This window comes from Artemia franciscana, chromosome 18 (genome assembly GCF_032884065.1).
Source record: "Artemia franciscana chromosome 18, ASM3288406v1, whole genome shotgun sequence".
Taxonomy (NCBI): Eukaryota; Metazoa; Arthropoda; class Branchiopoda; order Anostraca; family Artemiidae; genus Artemia; species Artemia franciscana.
In genome coordinates, this window is record NC_088880.1 from 20,720,730 (window position 1) to 20,744,803 (window position 24,074).

General features: G+C 35.5%; 2 protein-coding genes and 1 long non-coding RNA gene across 4 annotated transcripts in view; 1 reads left to right on the forward strand and 2 right to left on the reverse strand.

The window, feature by feature from the left end:
- LOC136038740 (uncharacterized) overlaps positions 1–9,397 on the reverse strand; it is a 29,576-nt gene extending 20,179 nt beyond the window's left edge. Inside the window, exon 1 of the long non-coding RNA XR_010620283.1 lies at positions 8,141–9,397. This is a non-coding gene — a long non-coding RNA (uncharacterized LOC136038740). The remainder of the gene's footprint in view (positions 1–8,140) is intronic.
- Positions 1–17,510, forward strand: part of LOC136038738 (uncharacterized) — a 126,089-nt gene extending 108,579 nt beyond the window's left edge. For both annotated transcript variants that reach the window (XM_065722098.1, XM_065722099.1), the window contains 3 exons: positions 6,514–6,782; positions 12,015–14,777; positions 15,888–17,510. In XM_065722098.1, coding sequence (XP_065578170.1) covers positions 6,514–6,782; positions 12,015–14,777; positions 15,888–17,214 — 4,359 coding nt within the window. In that variant the 3' untranslated portion in view covers positions 17,215–17,510. The remainder of the gene's footprint in view (positions 1–6,513; positions 6,783–12,014; positions 14,778–15,887) is intronic.
- A 2,789-nt stretch (positions 17,511–20,299) lies between these two features.
- LOC136038739 (uncharacterized) overlaps positions 20,300–24,074 on the reverse strand; it is a 42,473-nt gene continuing 38,698 nt past the window's right edge. The window contains exon 6 of the mRNA XM_065722101.1: positions 20,300–22,677. Within this exon, the coding sequence (XP_065578173.1) occupies positions 22,562–22,677 (116 nt within the window). The 3' untranslated portion in view covers positions 20,300–22,561. The remainder of the gene's footprint in view (positions 22,678–24,074) is intronic.

Genomic DNA, 24,074 nt, shown 5'->3' on the forward strand with positions numbered 1-24,074 from the left:
TTGATTTTGGCAGGCGTATCAGGGACGGGACCAGTTTAAATTAGAAATAGTCATTTTCCCAATTTGACCATCTGGGGGGGGGGGGGAGTGGGGGCCGGTTAATTCGGAAAAAATAGAAAAAATGAAGTAATTTTAACTTATGAATGGGTGATGGGATCTTAATGAAATTTGATGTTTGGAATGATATTGTGTCTCAGAGCTCTTATTTTAAATCCCGATCGGATCTGATGACATTGGGGGGAGTTGAAGGGGGGAAACCTAAAATCTTGGAAAACACTTAGAGTGGAGGGATCGGGATGAAACTTGATGGGAAAAATAAGCACAAGTCCCAGATACATGATTGACATAATCAGAACGGATCCGCTCTCTTTGGGGTAGTTGGGGGGGGGGGGTAATTCTGAAAAATTAGAAAAAATGAGGTATTTTTAACTTACGAACGGGTTATCGGATCTCAATGAAATTTGATGTTTAGAAGGAAATCGTGTCTTATTTTAAATCCCGACCGGATCTGGTGACATTGGGGGGGGGAGTTGGGAGGGGGAAACCTAAAACTTGGAAAACACTTAGAGTGGAGGGATCGGGATGAAACTTGGTGTGAAAAATAAACACAAGTGCTAGATACATGATTGACATAAACGGAACGGATCCGCTCTCTTTGGGATAGTTGGGGGGGGGGGGGTGTTTCTGACTATAAAAAATGAGGTATTTTTTACTTACGAAGGAGTGATCGGATCTTCGTGAAACTTCATATTTAGAAGGACCTCGTAACTCAGATCTCTTATTTTAAATCTCAACCGGATCAAACGTAATTGGGGGGGGGGGGGCGGAAATCTTTGAAAATACTTAAAGCGGTGAGATCAGGATGAAACTGGATGGGAAGAATAAAAACCTGTCTAAGATACGTGACTGACATAACCGGACCGGATCTGCTCTCTTTGGTGGAATTGGAGGGGGGTAATTTTGAAAATTGAGGTATTTGTAACTTACGAAAGGGTGACCAGATCTTAATGAAATTTGATATTTAGAAGGATCTTGTGCTTTAAAGTTCTTATTTTAAATTCCGACCAGATCCTGTGACGTTGGGGGGAGTTGGAGCGGGAAACCGGAATTCTTGGAAAACGTGAAAATTGGGGTATTTTTATCTTACGAATAGATGATCGGATCTTAACGAAATTTGATTTTTAGAAAGAATTCATGTCTCAGAGCTCTTATTTCAAATCCCGACCGGATCGTTTGACACTGGGGGGAGTTGGAGGGGGAAATCTTGGAAAAACACTTGGAGTGTAGGAATCGGGATGAAGCTTGGTGGATAGAATAAACAAATGTCCTTGATACGTGATTGACAGAATCGTACTGGATTCGCTCTCTTTAGGGGAGTTGGGGGAGGGGTTCAGTGATTTGGCGAGTTTGGTGCTTCTGGACGTGCTAGGACGATGAAAATTGATAGGCGTGTCAGGGAGCTGCACAATTTGACTTGATAAAGTCGTTTCCCCAGATTCGATCATCTGGGGGGCTAAAGGGAGAGGAAAAATTAGAAAATATTAGGTATTTATAACTTACTAGTGGGTGATCGGATCTTAATGAATTTTGATATTTAGAAGGACATCGTGACTCAGAGCTCTTATTTTAAATCCTGACCGGCATTAAACCTCTTATTTTCCTTTTTAAATCAATCTATTGATTCATAGAATTTTGTTAGAGCTCATACCATATGATCTCTTGGCTCTTAGCTCTTGTTTAAGTTTTTTTGTACTTAAAAAAACGAACAAAATTCTAGATAAAGCCTTGAATTTGACCATAATCATGCTGCAGTTTAAATTAGACTTACAATTTTACTGACTGACCGCATTTAGAATTGTGTGTGATTCGATACCTTTTTGACGGCTTCGACTGATTTGAAGTTCCGCGCTCGAAAGCAGGGTTACCAGTGAGACTGTAGCGATATACCAAAATTAATTTGTGAAAAATCTCGAGAGTTGGAAAAATCTAAAATATTAAATGATATCGTAATACATGTTTCATATACGGTATTGTCTAATATCCATATTTTTCCCAAGATCCCAAGCTTAAGTCTGATACTTCAAGACCTTGAAGAAAATCCCTAGGAATGGCAGCCCTGCTAGGAAGTCAATCCAAAAACTCCATTTGAAGGATGTCTTTTCAGAGCCCATATAGCTTAGAGAGAATATTTCCCTTTCTGACACACGTGTCACAAATAATATGATTGGCTCCATGTAGTGCTAATTAGAGCACTACGCTAAAAAGTTGTTTTTCAGTGGAAATACCACCCTCAAAATGTATTTTTCAAAATCTAGAGAATGGCAGAAATGACTCCAAGGGGAAACATGTCTCCCCCAATGGATGCCACTGTTCTAGGCTAATCTGTTTTGGAAAGCTCTGCCGATGAACTGTTAAGTGCTTGTTTCCAATTATAGCATTAAACATAAGAGGAATCGACGTCAGGGAGCAGTAAGGGTCTTTTAGTCACGTTTATCACAATACAATATTAAAAGAGTACTACGCACTATGTATTTTAGACTACTACATAACAAATAAAACGTGATGTGACTTTTTACTTGCTGATCAGTGGCTTGTCGTTTTGTTCTCTATTACTACTGTATTTGAATGTTTACACTTCTGGGTAATAGTTTTGTCACGATTAGTCTCATGCTTCGTTTATAAAGCAATTGGTTTTCTGGAGGAAGATTAAGGATCTTTTAACAATAAAGATGCATTAGTAATAGAGCAGAATTTGCTGAGATGGGGCAATTGGCTAAATATTTCTATATTTCTACCACTGTTGAAGAAGATGAACATTAAAAATTATGCATGAAAATCAGACACTTACCCTAAAGGTATGTAGGACCCACTCCCTCTAAAATATTGTCATTTTCAGACTATCCCGTTTAATTTTAATCCAAATCGATGTCTTGGTCGTTTTTCGCAGTAAAAAAAAATCCCTCCCCCTCCCAAAAAAACATTGGAAAAAGAAACTGGCTACTTGCCTGAAAAGAGTATTCACTAATTCTTCTTTCTAGTTCATTTGGTTTTGTTTCTGTAGCTACAATTTTGTTTTAGCTTTTTCTGTGAACTATGTATAAACAAACTTCCTACATCTAATACAGATACTAAATGTTCTAGTTGTAAAGTTGCCGAATCTGGCACACTGGCCTTTTTCATCCCACGTGCTTAAATTACTCATCTCCGAATTCCCTAAGTATTTAAATTACTTTTAAATCTCCCTTGTTAGCGTTTTTCAATGGAACCTGATTGAAGACTTCACCCCCCCCCACACACACAAAAGAAAAACGATGCTATCTTATGAGGACGGAAAACTACTTATGGCATAATAAGAAATACTTACTAGGCTTCCAGTACCCATTGTATAACATTATGTGTTTTTTTTAGATTATTAATTGGATGGGAGTTACGAAATGTTACCAATTATATAAAGTAAGATTATACGGTCCAATATTTACCCTTGAAAAGATTATTTGCCGAAATAATTGAAAATAAGAAGAAAAGCCGTGACTTCTTTTTAATTCTAATAAAATGCACATAATGAAAATATAAAAAAAGTTTTTCTATACAAGTAAAGAATGATAAAAGCTTAAATCGAGCAAAAATTATCACTTGCTCGATACCCACTACTAGGGGGATGGGGATACCCACTACTAGGCTTTGATTTGCCCTTTACTTAAAACGATACATTAAAAACAGCAAATGGGGGATTAATCCGAGTAATGAATATCGTCCATTCCTTCGTACTTGGAGCAAATTGTATTTTAGTACTCTTATGGGGGGAGGGGGGCTAAAGTCACCTTATATTGTGTGGCAATTTTTACTCATTTTAAGTTTGAATTGTCCATTAATGGTACGCAATTAAAAAGCGACTAACTGCAATGGCTCAAAACTTTTTTGCAGGAAATGTGGTTCTGATTTTTGACAGCCATCGTAAGTTTTCAAACATGTATACTACCACCTCATGAGATCTGTTCTCTATAGTTTTAGTTACTAGATCAGTCTCACTTTGATTTAAATCTTCAGATTTCGAATATGCCTGAGGATGCCTCTGGCCCTGAGAACAAGTTTCGCTGGGTTCACAACCCGACTGCCCTTAGGAACCCAGACTTTTTACAATAGCTTTGGCGAATGCTTCGTCAAACTTTTACAAAAGACTCGTAGTGATTATTATCCAAATTTTTACGCAAAGTAAACACTACCAAATACAAATCCATAGCAAAATCATAGTAGTACAATCATATTTACTTTAGCTTTATGCTTTCACTCTGAGTTATTGCATAATGTAATAGAATTGAAAGTTGTATAAAATTACCGAATTGGTATTTCCTCCCCAAATTCTTCATTTAAGTCGTCCTATCTCGTTCTTTTGAAAACCAACATGCCAATAACGACAAAAAATATAAGCAAAAGCATATGTTTCTAGATATAAGAAAACAGCCAATAGAAATATTTGTCTTGTTTCGACATTCTTATGGCACAAGGTAACTGAAAAATAGCAATTTTGAGTTTCAAGCATGCTAAATGTCGAATTAAAAGAGTAAATATCTATATCATGGGCCATCGCAAGAATTTTTCAAAGGGAGACTAGTTCGGAATTTTCTTCAAAAATGGAAGGGTTTGTATGATTTTAATGACTTTGGCCAAAACTCTTTAATACTTTCACCAACCGGTGCTTTTTCATATAATGCAAACAAAAAAGAAGATAATGCAATAAGCGAAATATTTAGACACTGAATAGTGACAGTGATGAATTGACATTGAATTGTAGAAGACAGTGACAAACGCAAAGACAGTGATCTGTAGAGGAAAACTAATTGAATATTTCGGGTACATGTCTAACAGCCGCCCGCAACAAAACCAGAAAGTAGAATAAAGATAAAACTCAACTTATTGTAAAAAGAGGAAAGTAAAAACAAACAGAATCAATAAAACCGTTCTAACATTATTACTTTAACACGAATCAGCTAGGATTGACAAATTAGGTAACTTATCCAAACAAAATCCTATTTACTTGAAATTTAAAAAGTGTGCAGCCAATAATAGTCTATTCTTTAACATGGTCCACGATCAAAGGCCCATACTGCTGTTTGCTGGCTCGGACTGTTTTATTTTTTTTTCTCGACGGATCTTTTCCTTTTCTAAATTTTCCTGATTTTCTTTTTTAATCAAACCCTGAACTATACCTTAAGCTTCTGGATATAAAGCTTCGGAATCTCCTACTTGTAACTCAAATAGCTGTACAAAAAAATATGAGAAATTAAGGAGGAGTGGTAAAATTGTTAAGATTTGGGGAGGGGGGCTCAAGATCCGCCTGTATGACGTAAACACATGGACTAGATCAACAATTAACTTCTGTTGGATTACTAAGATTCACGAGTATCTCAAGTTACTTTGAATCATAAACCGTTCAAATATCTATTTGAACCATTGGCGCAATTTACAAGAATAATTGTCTAATATTATTCAAGATGGGAATCATAGCAAGCAATTGAAACAAACTACGATTAGTTATAAACTTGAGTCTATTATTACTGTGACTTAATTTGAATACAAAATTAGTACTTCTTCTGAGTACTATCCTCTAGCCACGGCAAACTTAATATATGCTCGAAAACCAGTTAGAGAAAGCAATAAGATCAGTTATGTTTGATGCACAAAATTATCAAATAATATACAAAATGCCTGTTCAAATTGTGTAATGTCTAAAACAGGTCTAGAATATCTTAACACCCCCAATATTGTTGATGAACCGAGTAGCAGAATAATCTTATATTAAAAATTGACACCTAGTGCAAGGGTGTGAAATTGCACGTTTTGGATGGGACTGAGCCTGTCTGAAGATTTCTTTCAAGCTCTTCCAAGGTGTTTGGGGCCGAATTGGTCCAAGTAGACTCCCAAAGATTTACTGATACTCCAGCCCCTTCCCTAAAGGAGGTAAATATTCCCAAATGGACTATGTCACAGGTTAAATTTGGGTTTGATCATAGTTCTAGCTATACCATCCTCATTAATAATCAATTTGATTACATTTTTACCTTAGTTATAGAACTTGTTAAGAAAATATCAGGAGTCTGCTGAATATCAGAAATCTTCGTCAAAATGTCTGGGCATTATTCTTAGCATATTATCAGGATATTTATGTGGGATATTATCAAAATATGCCATTCTCCTCCCCCAATAATAAGTTCCAACGTGTAAAAGTGAATTACAGAAAAAAGATCCGAAAAGCAATTTTGCACTCAGTATGTTAATAGACTTGTTATGTTTTGATGGAAGAAGCAATAACATATCTTTCTGCTATAATACTCCCTTCGCAGACCTCCATCCCCCTCCTTCACAACCAAATCTGGGATGCATTGCTGATGGATGTGCTATGTGCTGAGAAAAATCCTGACGGTTTCATTAATTATCGAGCATCTTAAAGTATTGATGATCTTATCTATTTATTTTATTTCTTTTTTTATGCTTTAAACGGATATTATTTTGTAGAGTTCCTGTGGCGCTAAAATTCAAATTTGTCGACGCCTTGTGAACCGACCTGAAATATTCAGTATTGGCATAGTCTGGGATTCTGAGCGGCCAACATTGGATCACATAATGTCTGTCTTTGCAACCATTGGAACCTCGCTTAAACTTAAAGATATTTATCATTCCGTCCACGATGATAGATGGGGATGCATGACAAACCATCAACTTGTCGGAATTGTAACATATTACGGAAAACACTATTCAACCTTCTTCTTTCACACGAAATTAAGGTAAATAAAATTCCTTCATACACTAAAGACGAAGGGGAGAAATTCTTTTATTGCAATGAAAGACATCTGTCACTGATATGAAATTGGAATTAAGCGTTCACCTACTGAAGCTCATTAAATTTCCGTAGATTACAATACAGAACATAAAAGGAGGAGCAATTTTAAGTTTTAAGGGAGTCGGTTATGAGCAACGACGTCATTTCCTTTTTTAGAAGAGAGGCTAAATAAAGAGGTAACTCCCCATTTCACGTATTTTTACCCATTCAGGGAATAATAATTTTACCCTTTAGGGGAGTGGCGGAGATATGACGCCACTGGACGCACTTCGGAATCACCGTCCCTGGTTATAAGCCTGGAGTGGAAGAGGGTAGTGGCGCTTGAAGTACGAAGATTCATGCCAATTTTAACTATTAATGCTTGGGGGCCTCAAAAATAACTGCACCAAATTGACGAGTCATAATTTGGAAGTTCCTGTTTAAAGAGAATCAAGCTAATTTGTCTGATATAAAACCGATGTTCTAACATAGCTGAAAACCCATAATTATCGGTGCAGCCACAAATAAAGTTCATATTCGTGCATCTGTCAAGGTATTTCAGCAGTTGCCGATTCTCTTTCACAGCAACAGTAAACTACCCAGGTCTTATATTATTCTTTTCCTCAGCTTTTATGGGAATGTTATCGTACCTTTCATTGCAAGTTGGTCTAGAAAAAGGTTTAATGGCTTCAAAGAATTATAACCGAAAAGAATAAGGGCTTCTGTTTTAATTGCTAAACTTGAAAGATTATGTCTCAAGCTGCTTTTTTGGGCTTGATCTACCTTAAACTGACTACTCGAATTCATTATCTAGACGCATTCATAGTACTTCTGCTTCAGTAGTTAAACATTAGTTTTACCCAACGTTCGACAAAGTTAATTACAATTAATTGCAATAGCCTGTTGAATAAGCGTAATTATTGTGCTCTGTTGAAGGCAGTTTGAGCTTCGAAGTAAAAATCTTACAAAATTTCTTATTTAGCTCTGAAGCACAACAACCAAAAATTAATTTAATTTAATTGTTTTTGAACGGAATTCAATAATCCCAGTTGCATTTTGAACACCAAAAATTACAAAAATAACTGCGTATTGAACGCCAAAAATTACAAAAATCAATTACAATAAGCTTATTGAATGTGGGGTCAAAATGGGAAAGTATTCTTAGTTTGTCACTTAAATAATTGCTATTAAGACCATCTGTATTTTGATTTTGGTTTTACATTCTAGATTTTAGGTAAAGTACAGTTTCCCTTTTTTGAATAGAACCTACCGTACACGAAATTTGCCCAACAAATGCAATATGCTAAATATCATAGTACTGACCTTAATTTATTAATATAATCTTGTAATATTCGTCAACGCTAATTTTCGGGGATGTTTTGGAGAACCCGATTTTCTTTTGGAGAAAAACCAAACACCAAAATAATATGGAATTTGAATCTTCATCTTCGTTGATTTTAAGCTCATATTCCGTGATTTAGTATCCTTTTGTGTGTATCTACAAAATCAAACATAAAATATACAACCGTAAACCTTTCAGCTGTGGAATATGTAATTACTAATTAAAGGGACCGCGGAACAAACTCAAAGCAAAGCCAGTGTTCCACTCTTTAAGTTTATCATACTAGCTTTTCTATGTTTTATCTCTTTTTCTCTTGAATTTTAGTACTTGAATCTAGACACCGAATAATACGAGTGACCTGTAATTATGATGTATTGAAGACAGTTTCTTAAAAAGCATGAACCATGGCAAATAAATTGGTTAAATTCAGTCAAAACATAAATGCCAGGTTTTCCGATTATCGTGGGAGACATGTGATTCACTGTAACCGCACTTGCTCATGAATTCTCATACAATCTGGGAAAAAAAAACACTAATAATGTCAAAGGTCTCTAAGCAAGGAGAACAAACCAGAACCTTTACCCTCAAAAAATCGCTAGTAAATTTTTATTGCAATTTTACGTTTGCACAAAAAAAACACGTTAACAAGTAAAACTACCTCTCTTCATCAACAGAACATATAATTTATGGTTGGGTCCGCACTAAAGTTCCCACCCAAACCGCTCTTTCTAATAGTTGTTTGGGTAGGATTTTGAGTGAAAAGTAAATATTTAAATGATTTTACATAAAAAAAACCGCAAAAAACGGATTTAAATTATTAAAAAAAAAAACAACTGAGAACAAAAGGATTCAAAGATATCTGTATAAAATTCTTCGTCATCCAAATGCCTGTTTACTGCAGGGTAAAGGCAAATTACCCTAATATTAATCCAAAGAGCTCCCTAGAGACTCGGAACTGTGTACAAATATGATCATAGGGATTCTTGCACCGAAATGGCCATAAGAGTTTCAATTTCTGAAACTAAAGTTAACAAATAAAAGTACATATCTTCTTTCCCAAAACTAAAGCAATTCTTTCGCGTTTTCATAATTTTATGGGTTGAAAAATATATTTTTGAACTTTTCTTGGGACTGGTTTTTGCTTTAAATAAGAAAAAGAAAAATCTATATAAATTTGATTTTTTAGCGGAGAAATGTAACTCCTGTTTTTTTACATAGCACATAGATTGAGACAAACCACAAACAATTTCGCGTGACGAAACTAGCCAAAGACTTAAAGGAAGAAGATGAAGTCTCGATTCGGACGCTGTGGGCTGGAAAAATTTCAATTGGTTATCTTAAAAACTCTTCTTTTTTAATGTACAATACGATTTGTAAAACTTCGATTCATTATGTGCCTTTTGCAGGGGCGCCGCTTGGGGGGGGGGGGTCAGGTGCCCCCTTCCAATAATGTGGAGAAAAAAATTATTATATACCCCATTCCCCTTGACTATCCGGATATGGACCTCTCTAGCCCCCTAGTAAAAATGCTGGAGATTCACCCCTGGCTTTTTGTGGAGTAATTCTGTCTCAGGAATACAATATTAATCATATAAGGGGATACCATACAAATTGAGATACGATGATCTAGGGCTTCCCACGAGTCAAAATAGGAATGTGTCCCACAAGGCCGTATCTATGGGGTGCAGAGGCTACGGGGTTTTAGCCCCCCCCCCACCCAAAAATAAATTCCTGACTTGTAAAAATGTAACAAAAATGTATAAAAATTTTTTTTGAGGCGTTCTTAAGTTTTTTCTTGTAAAGGCCCCCCCGAACAAAATTCTTGGATACGCCTCTGGTGTCCAATGTTTGTCTTTTAAAGATTTCATCGTCTACGAATTCATCTGAAGAGGTACATGCTGTACATCCTTGTTTTGATCCAAAATAATGAGTAACCCACTCCTTAAAATATCTACATATTTATCATGCTCATCTTACTTGAAAAAGAAGACGAAAAAATCAGAACTTAACTGAATCTATGGCAAACTGTCAAAAATGTTTTTTATAATTTACAAATCGCGTGTTGGAAACGATCTCATTAAATAGTAGACTTAGATTAGGTAGTTACATTTATAGTAAAATTTACATGAGTCAGTCAGATGTACTTTCGAATATTCTTAAGGCTTCAAGTTGTATTTTGGTATATTTGTATTGCCTCTTGACTACATCAATTAGCCTTGTAAGTTTTTAGCGGCGTCCAAACGACCAATATTATTGGTACAATGTACAACCATTTATGGCAATTATTTATGGGCAATTATTCCCAATCTTCTTATCTCGAAGAAAAGACAGTGACACATTCTTTAGTACCTGAATTGAAAATACATTTTATAAAACCAACTTGACATCATAACAACTAAAGATACATCGAAATATCGACAATCCTTTTATATATTTAGAGCATTCGGACAATTTGACTCTAAAATATTTTGGCCACATGGGGACCATCTAACAGGACGTCGTTTAAAAACATCTAAATAGGAAGATGTCTAGAATGGCCTTGAACCGAGCCATTTTTTGCATTTATGAGTAAAATATATTCCCATTTCTTAACAATCGATAGAGGTTTACTTCGTAATATTCCTTAACATAATGTTTCGTTTAAACGAGCAAAAAAAAGAAGCAGCAGTCATTCACATAAATACTCCTTACAGAAATAAACTCCTCATTATTATACAGTTATAACCATATAATATTTCTCAAATTAGGCCTATTTATTGATAGATTTCTTGCAATTTTCTTTTACTGTTAAATGATGTACTGGTTAATAATTTGTTTAGAAAATAATAAATGGTCTTTGACAGATTTTCTAAAATCAAAAGTAATTTGACATAGATTTATATTAAAGAAAAATGAGTCTCTATCCACAAAAGGATTTAAATATGCCAAAAAATAAAAATTTTATAAGATAAAATGATAAGTGTTGCTATACTTATCATTGAACAGTATGTGTAAGATATTATGGGATCGTGCAAATCACATTTTTTTTTATTTAAACATGCTCCCTTCATGCAGTTAGCGAATTAATTGACAGACCAGAAAACATGCAAAAAAACAATTTGTGTTGGGCACTGAATTAGTGTTATACGTATACACACAATCCACTCGTTCAATACAATAAAAAAAAATGTATTCAAACGGTACATGCAACTGATAACATTTTTTATTGTTATGTTTCAGAGGATGCCTGCTATTTGTTGTAAGAAGGTATATCTAGTAAAGACAGTAAGATAATAATATCGACTTTTATAGAATAGTCATTTTTTACGTTCCTCTTTCTGCCAGGAGCGATTCAATAACTATTCATAAAGTTGTCACTTAATTTGTCTAAAAACTGTGAATATGCTTTAAATATTTTTCTGTAAAGAAAAATTGGATGGGACGTTCGATAGACAATAAACTTACTTCTTGATAGGAAGTATCTTATTTCACATGATGCACCACATACGCCCAAATTGCAACTCGCGAGCCGCGTACGGCTCTTTGAAAGAATGAATGTGGCTCTCGAAAAGAAATGAAGAAATTAAATAATATTTTTTAACAAGATAAGCTTTATTGATATACCATATTACTAACAACATGCCTTATTGGTTCCTTCCTGAATCTGATGGTCAGGTATAACTTTTTTATGTATCTAGTTTTATGTTGGTTTTCATAATGAAAGATTTACTGTTGAATTTGGCCCCAGTTATAGTGAAGCTTGGCCATCTCTGTTATATATTATCAGTCGTAAGAAAATTAACCATCTCTGTTATATATTATCAGTCGTAAGAAAATTAACACTGACCTCTACTTGACCCTCTCTCTTACTTTTAGGCTTTGGATATATTTTGATGACGCAGCAGTTCGAGAAGTCGGGCCTCACTGGGAACAAGTCGTGGAAAAATGTCGGCGTGGTCATTTTCAGCCACTTCTTTTGCTATATGCAAATCCTGTTGGTCTGCCAGTCAACACAGATACTGCACCAAGCAAGATAAACCTGGTGGTGAATCACCAAAGAATCATAAACAAAAAACCGCAATGCAATACCACTAGCGTAAGACGTGCCATGACACCAAATCCAGAGAGGGTAACAATGTTTTCCCCCATCTTGCAGCCAAGGAGAGCCATGACTCCTAGCCCTGAAAAAAAGAATATAGAGAATTTTAGAGATTATCAGAATGTTAAAGATCTAGAAACCTGGACGAAAAACAACGTAAGCCGGTCTGATTCCGAAGATTCGTTTGTATACAAAGCTGCTGATCATCAAATGAACCGCCTTATAGTTGCACCAGACTTGAAAATAACCATGTCAGAAAGTGCTAATACACCAAGGTCCAGAGATTCGGGAAACTGGAGTGGAGATAGGAACAGCGCCTCGTCTGCTTCTAGTAATGCAGATAACCCTTATTCATGCTTAGTGGGCAGAGGGCGTCTTAGCTCTGTTAACTCATCCACTAAAATAAATGACATCTCCTTGAAAGTTCCAGACCAAGGTTACGATTCGTTCTCACTGTCATCAAACGATAGCTTTCCGACACAAATTCAAAAAGATGGAAAGTATTGGTTCGGTGAAGAGTTTGGGTATCCAAGTCATCATCATCCTGCCCCAACATGTGTCGATGATTGTGAACGTCTCTGTATTGAAGCAGATCAGCTTCTAGAAAAAAGTAGAATTAACGAAGAGCTTGGGGATTTAGAGACTGCGCTTCAGCTATGCCAATCAGCGGCACAAAGAGCTCGTGCAGCCATGGATGCCCCATACAATAACGCACAAACTCTTGTCTTTGCTAGGATGAAGCATAACACTTGCATAATGCGCGGAAGAAGTTTGCACCGCCGACTAGTTGCACGGGAAGATCCTGGCCAACATCACGGGATGAATGGACATTTAATATGCCATAGCAGACAAAATAGCAGAGATTCGCTAAAATCTCGAAAAGTAAGAGATTCGCCAGTTTCACACGCCAAAGAAAAAATCCAGCAAGAATTGAGTGAAGTAGCGGCGAATATTGAAATATATGCCACACTACCTAAGAAGAAAGGAAGGAAAACGGCACAGAAACTAAATGAAATTGATGACCCTAAATCCCCTCAAGTTTCTAGGAAAGGTAGAGAGATCAAAGCCTCAAAAGACGAACGTGAAAAGCGAGCGAAAAGCGAAGAACGTAGAAAAAAGCCTGATGATAATTTAAAATCGAAAAAGAGTCCTAATGGTCTTCCTCCAAAAGGAAATGTTATTGCAAATATTCGTAGCCGAATTGAACAATTTGATGATGCGAATGACGATGCCATGATTACCGAATCTGATCTCAAAGTCGGCAAAAAACAGCATAGAATTAGACGACGTCTGCTTCTTGGTGGTTTAACAAAGCGAAAGAATCGTAGCCTCCCAGATTTACGGGATGAGGAGCAAAGTGGATCTCTTTCCGACAAGGAAATAATAAAAGTAGCAGATGAACTTATTGAGAAAGCAGGTGGTTATCTCTCTGAAGGAGGTACTGAAGCTGGAGGAAACCCAAATTTAGAGAGAAGTAAGCTAATGCGAAAGAGTTTTCACGGAAGCCAAGGAAAAGGCCTGTGTGCAGCTAAAGTCCCACCGCCGCCGCCCCTTCGCTCTTCTTCTCAAATGACTCGAAAATTTGGCACTGGAAAACCTCCATGTCCACTACCTTCTAACGATGATTCTTCAGACACAATGTCATCTACATCACTGTGTAGACAGAATAGTGATGCAAGTACTAACAGCTTTTGCGGATCATATGCTGAAAACGGGCAATCAAGACTTGGATTTCCGACTGATGGTAATTCACTCAATTTGTCCTACGAGTCGACAACGTCCAATTTTGACAAAAATTCAGTGCCTTATTTACAAAATTCAATAAACAGCTATAAAAATTACTTTACTTTAAATGAGCCACAAGAAAAAAGCAAGTTCTATCAGCCGACATTCGACAATCAACATGTAATGAATCAAAACTTTCAGAATGAATACAAAAGTAAAAGCTTTGACATACCGGTTACCGCTGTACCTGCTTTAGTGATTGAGGTAGCAGATTTACCTCCATATCCGGTGGCAGGTACTCCTCCTATGCACAAGAAGCAGCCCAGTGACGATTTTGAGTTTCCTCCTCCTCCCTCTCCATCTGAACTCGAACCAATGAAAACAGAAAATTATGACCATCAGCCCAAAAATAACAATACACATGACCAAATTCCAAATTTTGACCTTAAGCCAGGGCAAACTGATATTGTTGATAGAGTTGGCCCTCTAGAAAGTAGCAGACAAGAAAAAGAAGGACATTCTTGGTTGAAGGAGCTACAAGCAAAACAGCTAGCTTTAAAATCGAAGTTTGACCAACAGAAAACCGAAGTCCATTCTAGCCTTAGCAGTCAAGTGATCAAGCAGACCGACGTCACAAAATCTGTAAAAAACATAGCAGCGAAATTCGAAAAGCTCCAAACCGAGGACCAAATTGTGGATGATTCAGGAGTCGATGAGGTCGACTTTTCACCCAGAATTGCTAACTCAAATTTACAGAAGGTTTTGATGAAGGGAGAAATAGAGTTCAGAAACACTCAGGAAATTAGTGGATTCACGTAAGTGGTTTTGCTTTTACTTGAAATCGTTTATTTTACTTGCAAAAAGTGCAGCCTAGGAGGCTAGTTGGTTTGTATCCTTTAACCCACCCCATACAGAAACAAAAAAACTCCAAGCTGAGATATTTTCTCATGATTACTTACGCGTTTATTATTGATAGTAGTCTTGTTGAGTAGTAGTTTTTCTTTGAACTGTCAAATGAAGCAAACTGTGAGCTTTGATGCAGAACAAGACCCTTGAAAGTGGAGACATGCTTTACTGAAACACTATTCGAGAGTGTCCTGCTTTTCGTTTGACCGTAACTGGATCGCCAGATAGAAACATTTTGGCTACCTATTATCCATCATCCATAAAACGCAACCTAATATTTGTTTCATTTTAGCCCTAGAAAGTGGGATGGCCACGGTTTTTATAGAGCTTATTGTTTGATATATAATTGGTCAAACGACTATCTGAAATTATCCTTAGACAATTCTTCGGGAAAGTTTTAGTATGTGTTCCAATTGCATAAGAGTCAAAGTTTCATAATCATGCTTTGCAACTGTCATAACCGTACCTTCTAGTGTTCTAGTTCTAAGAGTTACATGCAAATTCATTCAAAAAATTGTCCACTGCGACAACACAACGCGCGTTAGATTTTCTACTTTTCACATCTTCACCTACATCTATCTCACTTACTAATAATACTACCTAGAAATATGAAGCTATCCATTCACTCAATTTTTCTGTGCCTAGAATCGCCTTTTAATTCCCATTAATTATGAAGTCCAGCAACTTAGTCTTCTTAATTTCCAAACCCAGTGTTGCGCCATTGACTCTCAAAACCTACTTACGTAGAAAATACATTTTTTCTTTCAAACATATAGCCGACATGTTTAGCGACTAACACTTGACAAAAAATAATTATGAGAAAAAATAAATGGAACAATTTAGAATTAATAAAAGGAGACGAATATAAACAACAAACAAAAATGGCTGTCAAGAGGGATTAAAAAACTCGTTATTTTCGTTTTGGATCCTCTGATTGTCTCTTTAACTATCTCTTTCTGTTTTAAATCCAAGATATGTTTTGTACCCTTGTTTCAGTATTAATTTTTTTCTGATTTCAGGTCTTGGACGATCCAAGATTTTGATAAAGTGAACTCCATACCAAAAACTGATGCACCTGAAAATCAGAGCCATCGAAAGCACAAGAAAAGTGTAACCTTTTGTGACCAGGTTGTGCTAGTGGCAACAGCTGAAGACGAAGAAGACGACTCCTATGTTCCAAATCCTATTTTGGAAAGAGTTCTGAGGAGTGCATTTCAATCACAAAGGGAGAAAGAAGGTGCAATAAAGAGTCTAAATGGTTCAAGTTACAGTGCTCCTCTTAAGTTAGAGCCAAATACGAACTCTGAATTTGCGAAAAAATTAGCGAGCTTACAAGCTATTCCTATTGATACTACAGCTTCATTAAATAATGAAACAGACTTAGCTGTTAAAGAGGAAATGCCATACCAAGCCTTACCGGCAAATAGTAAAATGATGCAACAAGAAAAGTTAAGGCCAGTGTCTCCACAGTTAGCAGCAGCATCATCTCATAATATTCAACCCAGACAACAATTCCATCCAGCTTATAGACCGGACGATAAGAGAAGCATGCAAGGGACACCTTACCCTATTCAATCTAACTGTTTTCCTCCTTCTTATAGCCAACCTTCAAACCCACAATGGCAGCCACAACAGCAGCAAAGAAGCTTGCCACCTTACCAGCCTCCACCTTTTCCGAAAAAAGTGCAAAACCCATGGACTCCTCATGTCGTAGTTCAATCAAATTTTGAAAGTCCACAAAATAACCAGCATAAACAATTGAATACTTCTGCTAGTAAGCTTCCTGGCTTCCAACCGTATTATCAGGAAAACTTAACTCAAAGGAACCAAGCTTACCAATATAACCATTCAGCTCAAACTTTTAATCTAACTGATAAGACTAATAGCCCACTAATCCCTTCCACTCAAGAGATTTGTCCCCAGGATCAGCAGAAATTGCAATCCTCTTTTCAATCCACACCAAATCAAGTTAGTCATTTTCCAAATCACCAGAAACAGCATAGCTACACAGGATACCCAACCAATTATCAACAGCCAAATCATTTGGTGGGCCAGACGATGTTCAATCCTCACACGGACTCTTTACACCAACTACCTTCCGCCTCCCATTTACCCAAGGAATATGAAAAAAGTCCCCCAGGTTTAGAAAACGGTAACAGCGAGCAAACAAATGAACAAAGGAATAGCAGCGATGTTGAACAGTATGGTGTATATAATGTTAAAAGTGGCAGTGTTTCACGACCAAATTTAGTGACTTGTGACTTATGTCGCCAAAAACAAGTAACACTACCTAATATCTACTGTGCAGACTGTGATTTTTACTTGCAAAGGTTTAGGCCTAAGTGATCATTGTATTAGCAACAACCATAAGGTGAATATGGTAATATTTATTTAGTGCAAAATGATTCAAAAAATAAATAAATAAATTCTAAGTAGTTACGTACCAATTGCCAAGCATTTCGAAGTTGAACCATTTTGGACGTTAATCTTGATCCATGAAATTATGCAATTGTACTCATTTGATGTGATCTCTTCTAAATTAAACAGGTTTCGTTCAATGCGAAATAACATAAATTATTAGTGCCACATAATGTTTTTAAATTATTTTTACTCATTAAATATAATTTGACTATTGAATTAAATTTTGCGAGTCTTTGTAATCAGTTTTTATGACAAATATTCACTATGCTCCTTCATATTTTGTAGGTTATCTTATACACCTTCGCGTTCCAAAAGCCGAATTTGCATGAAAGGATGTAACCTAGATCAGCTATGATTGGGATAACAAATGTTTCAGTACATCTAGATCTAGGATTACAGTGCAAATTGTGATCACAATTTATTTATCAGTCCTGGTTGAAATTCGCTGAATTATAGATGCTGGGACTGTTTTGAAAAAAAAAAAAAAATCATTTTAGTTTTATTGATCTTATTCTGTGGTCAGTTTTTTCTTCTTTTATATTTTTGTATCGCTGAGGACAGCCCTTGGACATAGGGTCGAAATATTCATTCTAATTTGTTTCCCACCGTCTTGAAAAATTCCCTATTGCTCTTCTTGTTTTTGATGTTTGTGATAGAAAGGCAGTGTGGTCTTTGTCGCTTTCAGATTTATCAAAATTGTGCACATTCTAACAATTAATATAGATCATCATGGCATTTCAGCTTTTTGCAGACAATTTAAAACTAGAATATACAAGAATATAGTGGTCCACCCAGTAAAAGAAAAAATTATCGTAAAAAGTTTTTTTTGGCAATTTGGAAAACCCACTAGTTGTTTTCGATAGGAAAATAGGTAAGTGAACTTTTTTTTATAGCTTTATCTGAAATCGACTGGATACAAAAAGTTCAGCACAATCTATTTTTACAAACCTAAATTTCAAGGAAATGTTTAGATTAAAATTTAATCAGCCTGAAAGACTTTCAAAAAGAGAAAAAAGTTTTTAGCGGTACCTTTAAAAAATTTTCTCCTAGAAATGGATTGAACATGATATTTGATTTTAAGCTGAACAGATTTAAATTAAATTTCTCTTTGTAAAGGTAGCTTTGATTCTCAGGACCATGCCCCCGCCACAACCGCTACAACCCGCCACCCCTCCTGCATAGGGGGCTGACCGCAGCGATCGAGAATCTAACTATTGGTGGTCATCCCCCACAAAAAAAATATAATTGGGCGCCCAATATTTTACTCTTTAGACACAGACTACATTAGTTATAATATTCAACATGATCCCCAATTACTATGATAAGTCCGACACACAAGGAAGTCTAATTATTTTTGATGAGAATGATCGTAACAATTTGATCGTCATAATAACAATTACGATAACAATTGATCGTAATAATTTGAAGACAAAGATCGTAACGTAAATCTTTCGTATTCCATAACAAAACAGCAAAAAAGCAAAGAAAAATGTCAATAGTGGATTGAAGAGAAGTTGAAAAAAAAAATCTCATTCCAGGAATTTTCAAAAATTTATCAGGAAGTCAGAATACTAAGTTTTCTGCATCCAAGATCAACTAGTAATCATATACGACAAGTTTAAAAAACTTACAAATTCCACGATGGAGACAAAACTTAGCAAATACGACTTTCCCCTTACCGGGAGACCAAGAAACACATACAAAATGCAGCATTTTAAAACAATTGACGATAATCTGACAGTTTTTTGGGCCACTGATAATTTTTTACATGACTTTTATACAACCATTTGTTTTGCAAACCAGTTTTCATTTGTATTTCAAAAATGTAAAAAGAGGAACTGACAGTGCCCGGAGAAATCTTTACAAAAGCGGTGAACTAAACAGGTTTTGACTGTTTTATACAACCAATTATATTTAAAAGTCAATCTTCTTTTGTCTTTGAAAATATTGAAAAAATACAGGATCATCAGTCTTTTGTACACAAGAGAGTCCAAACAAACAGGTCTTTTGACTTATTTACACATCCTATTATTTTTGCTTTTCTTTCATCTTCGAGAAAAACGTGCGAAGTTAAATGAACAAAAAACGACGACACTGTCAATGCACAAAACACACTTAGACAGAACTATAGAGAAAAAAGCCTCAAGTAAAAAAAAGCAATGCAAATTGAAAACAAGTTGAAATAGACATGTTCTAGAATCCTAAATATTTTAATATTACAAATGGAGGAAAGGAACTCATGTAACGTTTACATCGTTGCTTGAGCGTAAAAATTAGAACTCATAATGAAGAATAAATGGATTTAAGCCGATAACTTTCCGTCATTAGAATTTATCAACATTCCGTCACTTAAACACATGTCATTAGGCGAATACATTTTAGTCAAACAATTTGTAGTATCGTCCAGTCATTTCTTTTTATGCTGAATCAAAAATTTTTTTTTTCTCTGGGTCGATAAATGCTCTTCCTTTTCTTAAATTGTGCTCCCATTAAGCTAAAAAATAATAAAAAAAAACACAAAAAATGGCCTACTGTTTTGTACCACTAAAACTTAAAGAAGTTCAGTGGCAAAACAATGTTACATTAAGATTAAACTGTCCGCAAATAAAATATTTCAGCTTAACATTTTATGGGAACATGTATAATACACTTAAAATAGATTTTTTTTTTTAAGGATATCTGGTAATTGAACAAGGATTTATCGAATGACAGTTTGCCATTGAATGAGTTTACCGAAAACATGGTTTAAAGAGAACAGATGATAGCCATTCTTCCCACTATAGGTGGATATTATATCAAATCCTGAATAATGGTTATTATTTTGATCCAAACGAGAAGCAACATGCAAGATTATCAGAAACTGTTGGAATAATCCTATAAAATCTTTTCAAAAATCACAACAAATATTCTTCGATACTAAGAGCCATCTACAATTCTGAAAAGTACAAAACGCAAGGCTTGAAACGAATGAAGGGTAAATCTTTTTCAAACACGAACTAACGCAAGTCAATTTTTGAACAAAAACTTTATTAGACAATACGTATTAACAAATCAACCAACGATAGGCTAAACATTTAATGCCAAAAAGACAGCCATACCCAGGGTCGTTATTTTTCTAGTGGGTGCGAGGAGAGGATTTTTTTATGAGACAGGAAGATAAAAAATACGTTCAAACAAACTTAAAACCATTATAAAACACAGAGTTATATATCTAGAGTTACATAGCTGCCGTTCTTTATTTTTGGTCTCTGTAAAAGGCACTATAACTTCAGATTTACACTAAAATGATCCCTGTCTTCACCTTCAATGATCACTGGTTCGATATGATCTTACTCTGGCCAAAATTCAAAACTGAAAGGATTCAAACTAAAAGGATTCAGAGAAATCGCCTAGTCCCTAGTTTAAGCTCTATAAAAACCAACTAAGGCCGAATAAACGCTATAGTAGTAGACACTTATTCAGTATCAATCTCAACATAGAATATAGTCCTTCAAACTAGTATCCGTGAAGCCATCATTTATTATATTTTGTTTCTTTAAACTCAATGAATAGTGTCTTGTTATTGCCCAAACCTGATGAATATAACAATGAACACAAATTATGAGTACAAAGCATCATAACTAATGTTATTTAAACTAATAAAAAATACAACTGTCTTCATTTGGCATAAAAGATGCGTGAGAATTTTTTTTGGAAGGGGTACATTTTAAAATTTTTAAAGAGTCACTTAACCTTATTCCTGTGTAGTAAAGGCGTGCCACGTTTAGAAATAAAATAAGTGTAAAAAAAAACAGCTTAAAAGAGATATTAAATACTAAGTTCATAAAACACACCTCAAGATCCTTAGTAAAAAGAAGGAAAGGCGATACATCCATTTTACGAACTAGCACTTAATGAAAAGTTGATCTTTCTACTAAAGATCAACGACGTGTTTATACAAGTTAGAAAAAAAAAAATCCAAACTGTATGATAAATGATTTCAAATTAAAAGTACTAAACAAAATTTTCAAGCACCCCTAAATGGTCCATGTAATGACTCCACCAAAACTTCGGCGACCAAGTTCTATTAGCGTTTATGTCTTTTAAGCCAAGCATTGCACCATAGGCTTACAAAAATTTCATTTCTCTTGCGGCAGGACATAAGCAGCAAAATATCAACAATATTAAAGGATTACACACATTTTTCAATTTTTTGGCTGCATTATTTTGCTAGAAAATTTACTATTATCATCACAGCAAAATTCTAGACACAATGAAGTTTTTAAGGCCATGATTAAGTGAACTTGAAAACATCAGGTTCAAAATCAAAGTTAGGGTAGCCTTCTGTCTCTCAATTCTCTAGAGACCGTCGATTGTCAAAAACTCTTCAAATAGCACTTATTCATTAGCGGAAACAGTAGGTTAATTGATACCGGCTTGTCAATTTGATCTCTAGGGGTGTTATCGGCGATCTGAAACGGTTCTTTCTGCCAAAAAACTTGTAAAAATTTCAGGTAGCTGGAAATATTTTATGGGACTGTTCGAAAACAGGAAAATACATCGAAAAATGGTTGCAATCATCTTACAGGTTATTGTCTTCTGCTCATGATAGTACCAATTTTGTTATAAAAGCAATATCCTTCATAGAGTATACTTGTGAAAAAGAGCTAGACATTTTCTAAGATTTCTAAGCAATTAGAGGAAATAGAGCAAAATCCCTGCAAACGTTTTGTAGCATCTTCAAGAAGCTACGGCCTGATATTAAAAGGGGTATCTTCCGCCAATGAATACTTGAGTACTTTTTAAATATATATTTTCGATTTTAACATGGAATTTTCGAGTTTCATCAGTTCACTTAATCACGGCCTTAAGGATAGAATAACTTCTATTTAGGCAGTGAATTTCCCCATTTTGCAGTTTGAAACGTTCCGTTGAGTCCTTAGCCAACAGAGAATTGAAGGATAGAGGCTGCTTTCATTGTCAATCAGTCAAGTCTTTGACTGAAAACAACCAACATATCCTTATCCCTAGGTTCCGGAGGAAGAAAAAATGGTATGTAGTCGCTTCGCCAGAAAAAGCCCACCCCCCTAACTAAGCGGGAAAAATTGTTCTGCTTAATTACTTTTTTTCCTCATGACCAACAAGACCTTTCTAATTTTTGTTTTAAAAACATTTACGAACCTAAATTTAAAGTTCTGAATAAGTGCCAGCAATATAACTTTAGTTTTGGAAGCACTAATATCAGCCATTCCGGAAGTGTCATGTCACTTTTTTGAAAAATTAAAATACTTGACTATGCACATCCACAAATCCTTTCCGCGCATGACAGATTAACGGATCCGCTACGGTTCTTTTTCGAAGCTGCAATTGAGCTTCCAAGATCAGAGTGAGCACGAGCAAATTTTTCACCTAAAAAAGATAAGATTCCATCAAATTCCAACATTAAATATCTGAATCCGATAATTTGGCGCTGTTTCTTGTCTTCTAAACAAGGAACTTGACTAGTCAATCGAAAGTTATACTGAATTCCATGTTTTTAAAATAGAGTTTTAACCAAATAAAATTATGCCAAATATCCTATCCTGTCAAAATATCCACTTTGATTAGTGTTTTTCCTTCACTGGCAAAAAAAATTCCTCGTTACTGTTTGTCTTTATTTTTCATTCCCTTTAGATCTTGCTGATACTAATCAATTAAAATTACGGTTACAAAGTATAATTCCGGTTTTAACAACCAACGAGAAGCATACAAAGGAAGAGCAAGCGTATTTTTGACGTAACACCTTAGATTAGGTATTCTTTTCTTAAGCCGCACTGCCGTTGTATGACGAACAAATAAATTTTCAAATGGGGGTAATTCCATTTATTCAGACAGTGAAAAAAATAGGTTCAAAAGTCCAGATATTTCGATCACGTATACAACAACCGCCATCAGTATAATTACTAAAATAATAATATTGAAACTAGCATATTTATACACAAAAAAAAATAGCTTTTCTGGTCATTCACAAAATAATGAACTTCCGGATTATTCACTATATTATTTTCAGAGAAAGTTCAATGAATCTTGATGTAAATTCCTTCTTTAATCTCACCCAAAAGTAAAAAAATTTCCACTGAAGGTGGCAAAGCTTCCGTGTCGTCCAATTCCAAACGGAGTGTTGAGCTACAGTTTTTCACAAAAGAATACCTAATCTAAGGTGCTACGTCGAAAATACGTCGTATATACGGGAAAATGGGACCAAACAAGTGAAAACGCCAAGTAAAAGTCAAAAGTGATGGGAGGGCAAGTAGCTCTCCCCCAAGGCCATTTTTTCATCAAATGCATCCAATCAAAATTTTAAGGTAGCCATTTTGTTCAAGACAGTTCAAAGATCAAATAACAAAAACTCTAGGGTGGATACAACCACCCAGAACGCGGGGCAAGTGTTGTAAGCTATGCCCCTGGAGCATATAAGGCTTTTCTGTAAGGGGTTGGTCATATAACTCATTTGATGTAAATTGGAAGTTCTAGTTCCCTTTTTAAGAATCAAAAGTGATGAGAGGGAATCTACCAACGCCCTACTTCCCATAAAGTCTTTTCCCCAAATGAATCTGATCAAAATTTTGAGATACCCATTTTGTTCGAAATAATCCAACGATCCGATAACAAAAATTTCGGGGTCAAGATGACCCCCCTGAACCCGAGCGAAGGATTATAATTTATGCCCCGGGGGCTTATAATGTTTTTATGGAAGAGGTGGTCGCATAAACTTCGGAGGAGGCTCAAATGATTTAAAATTGAAGGTTCTAGTTCCAGAACCCTAT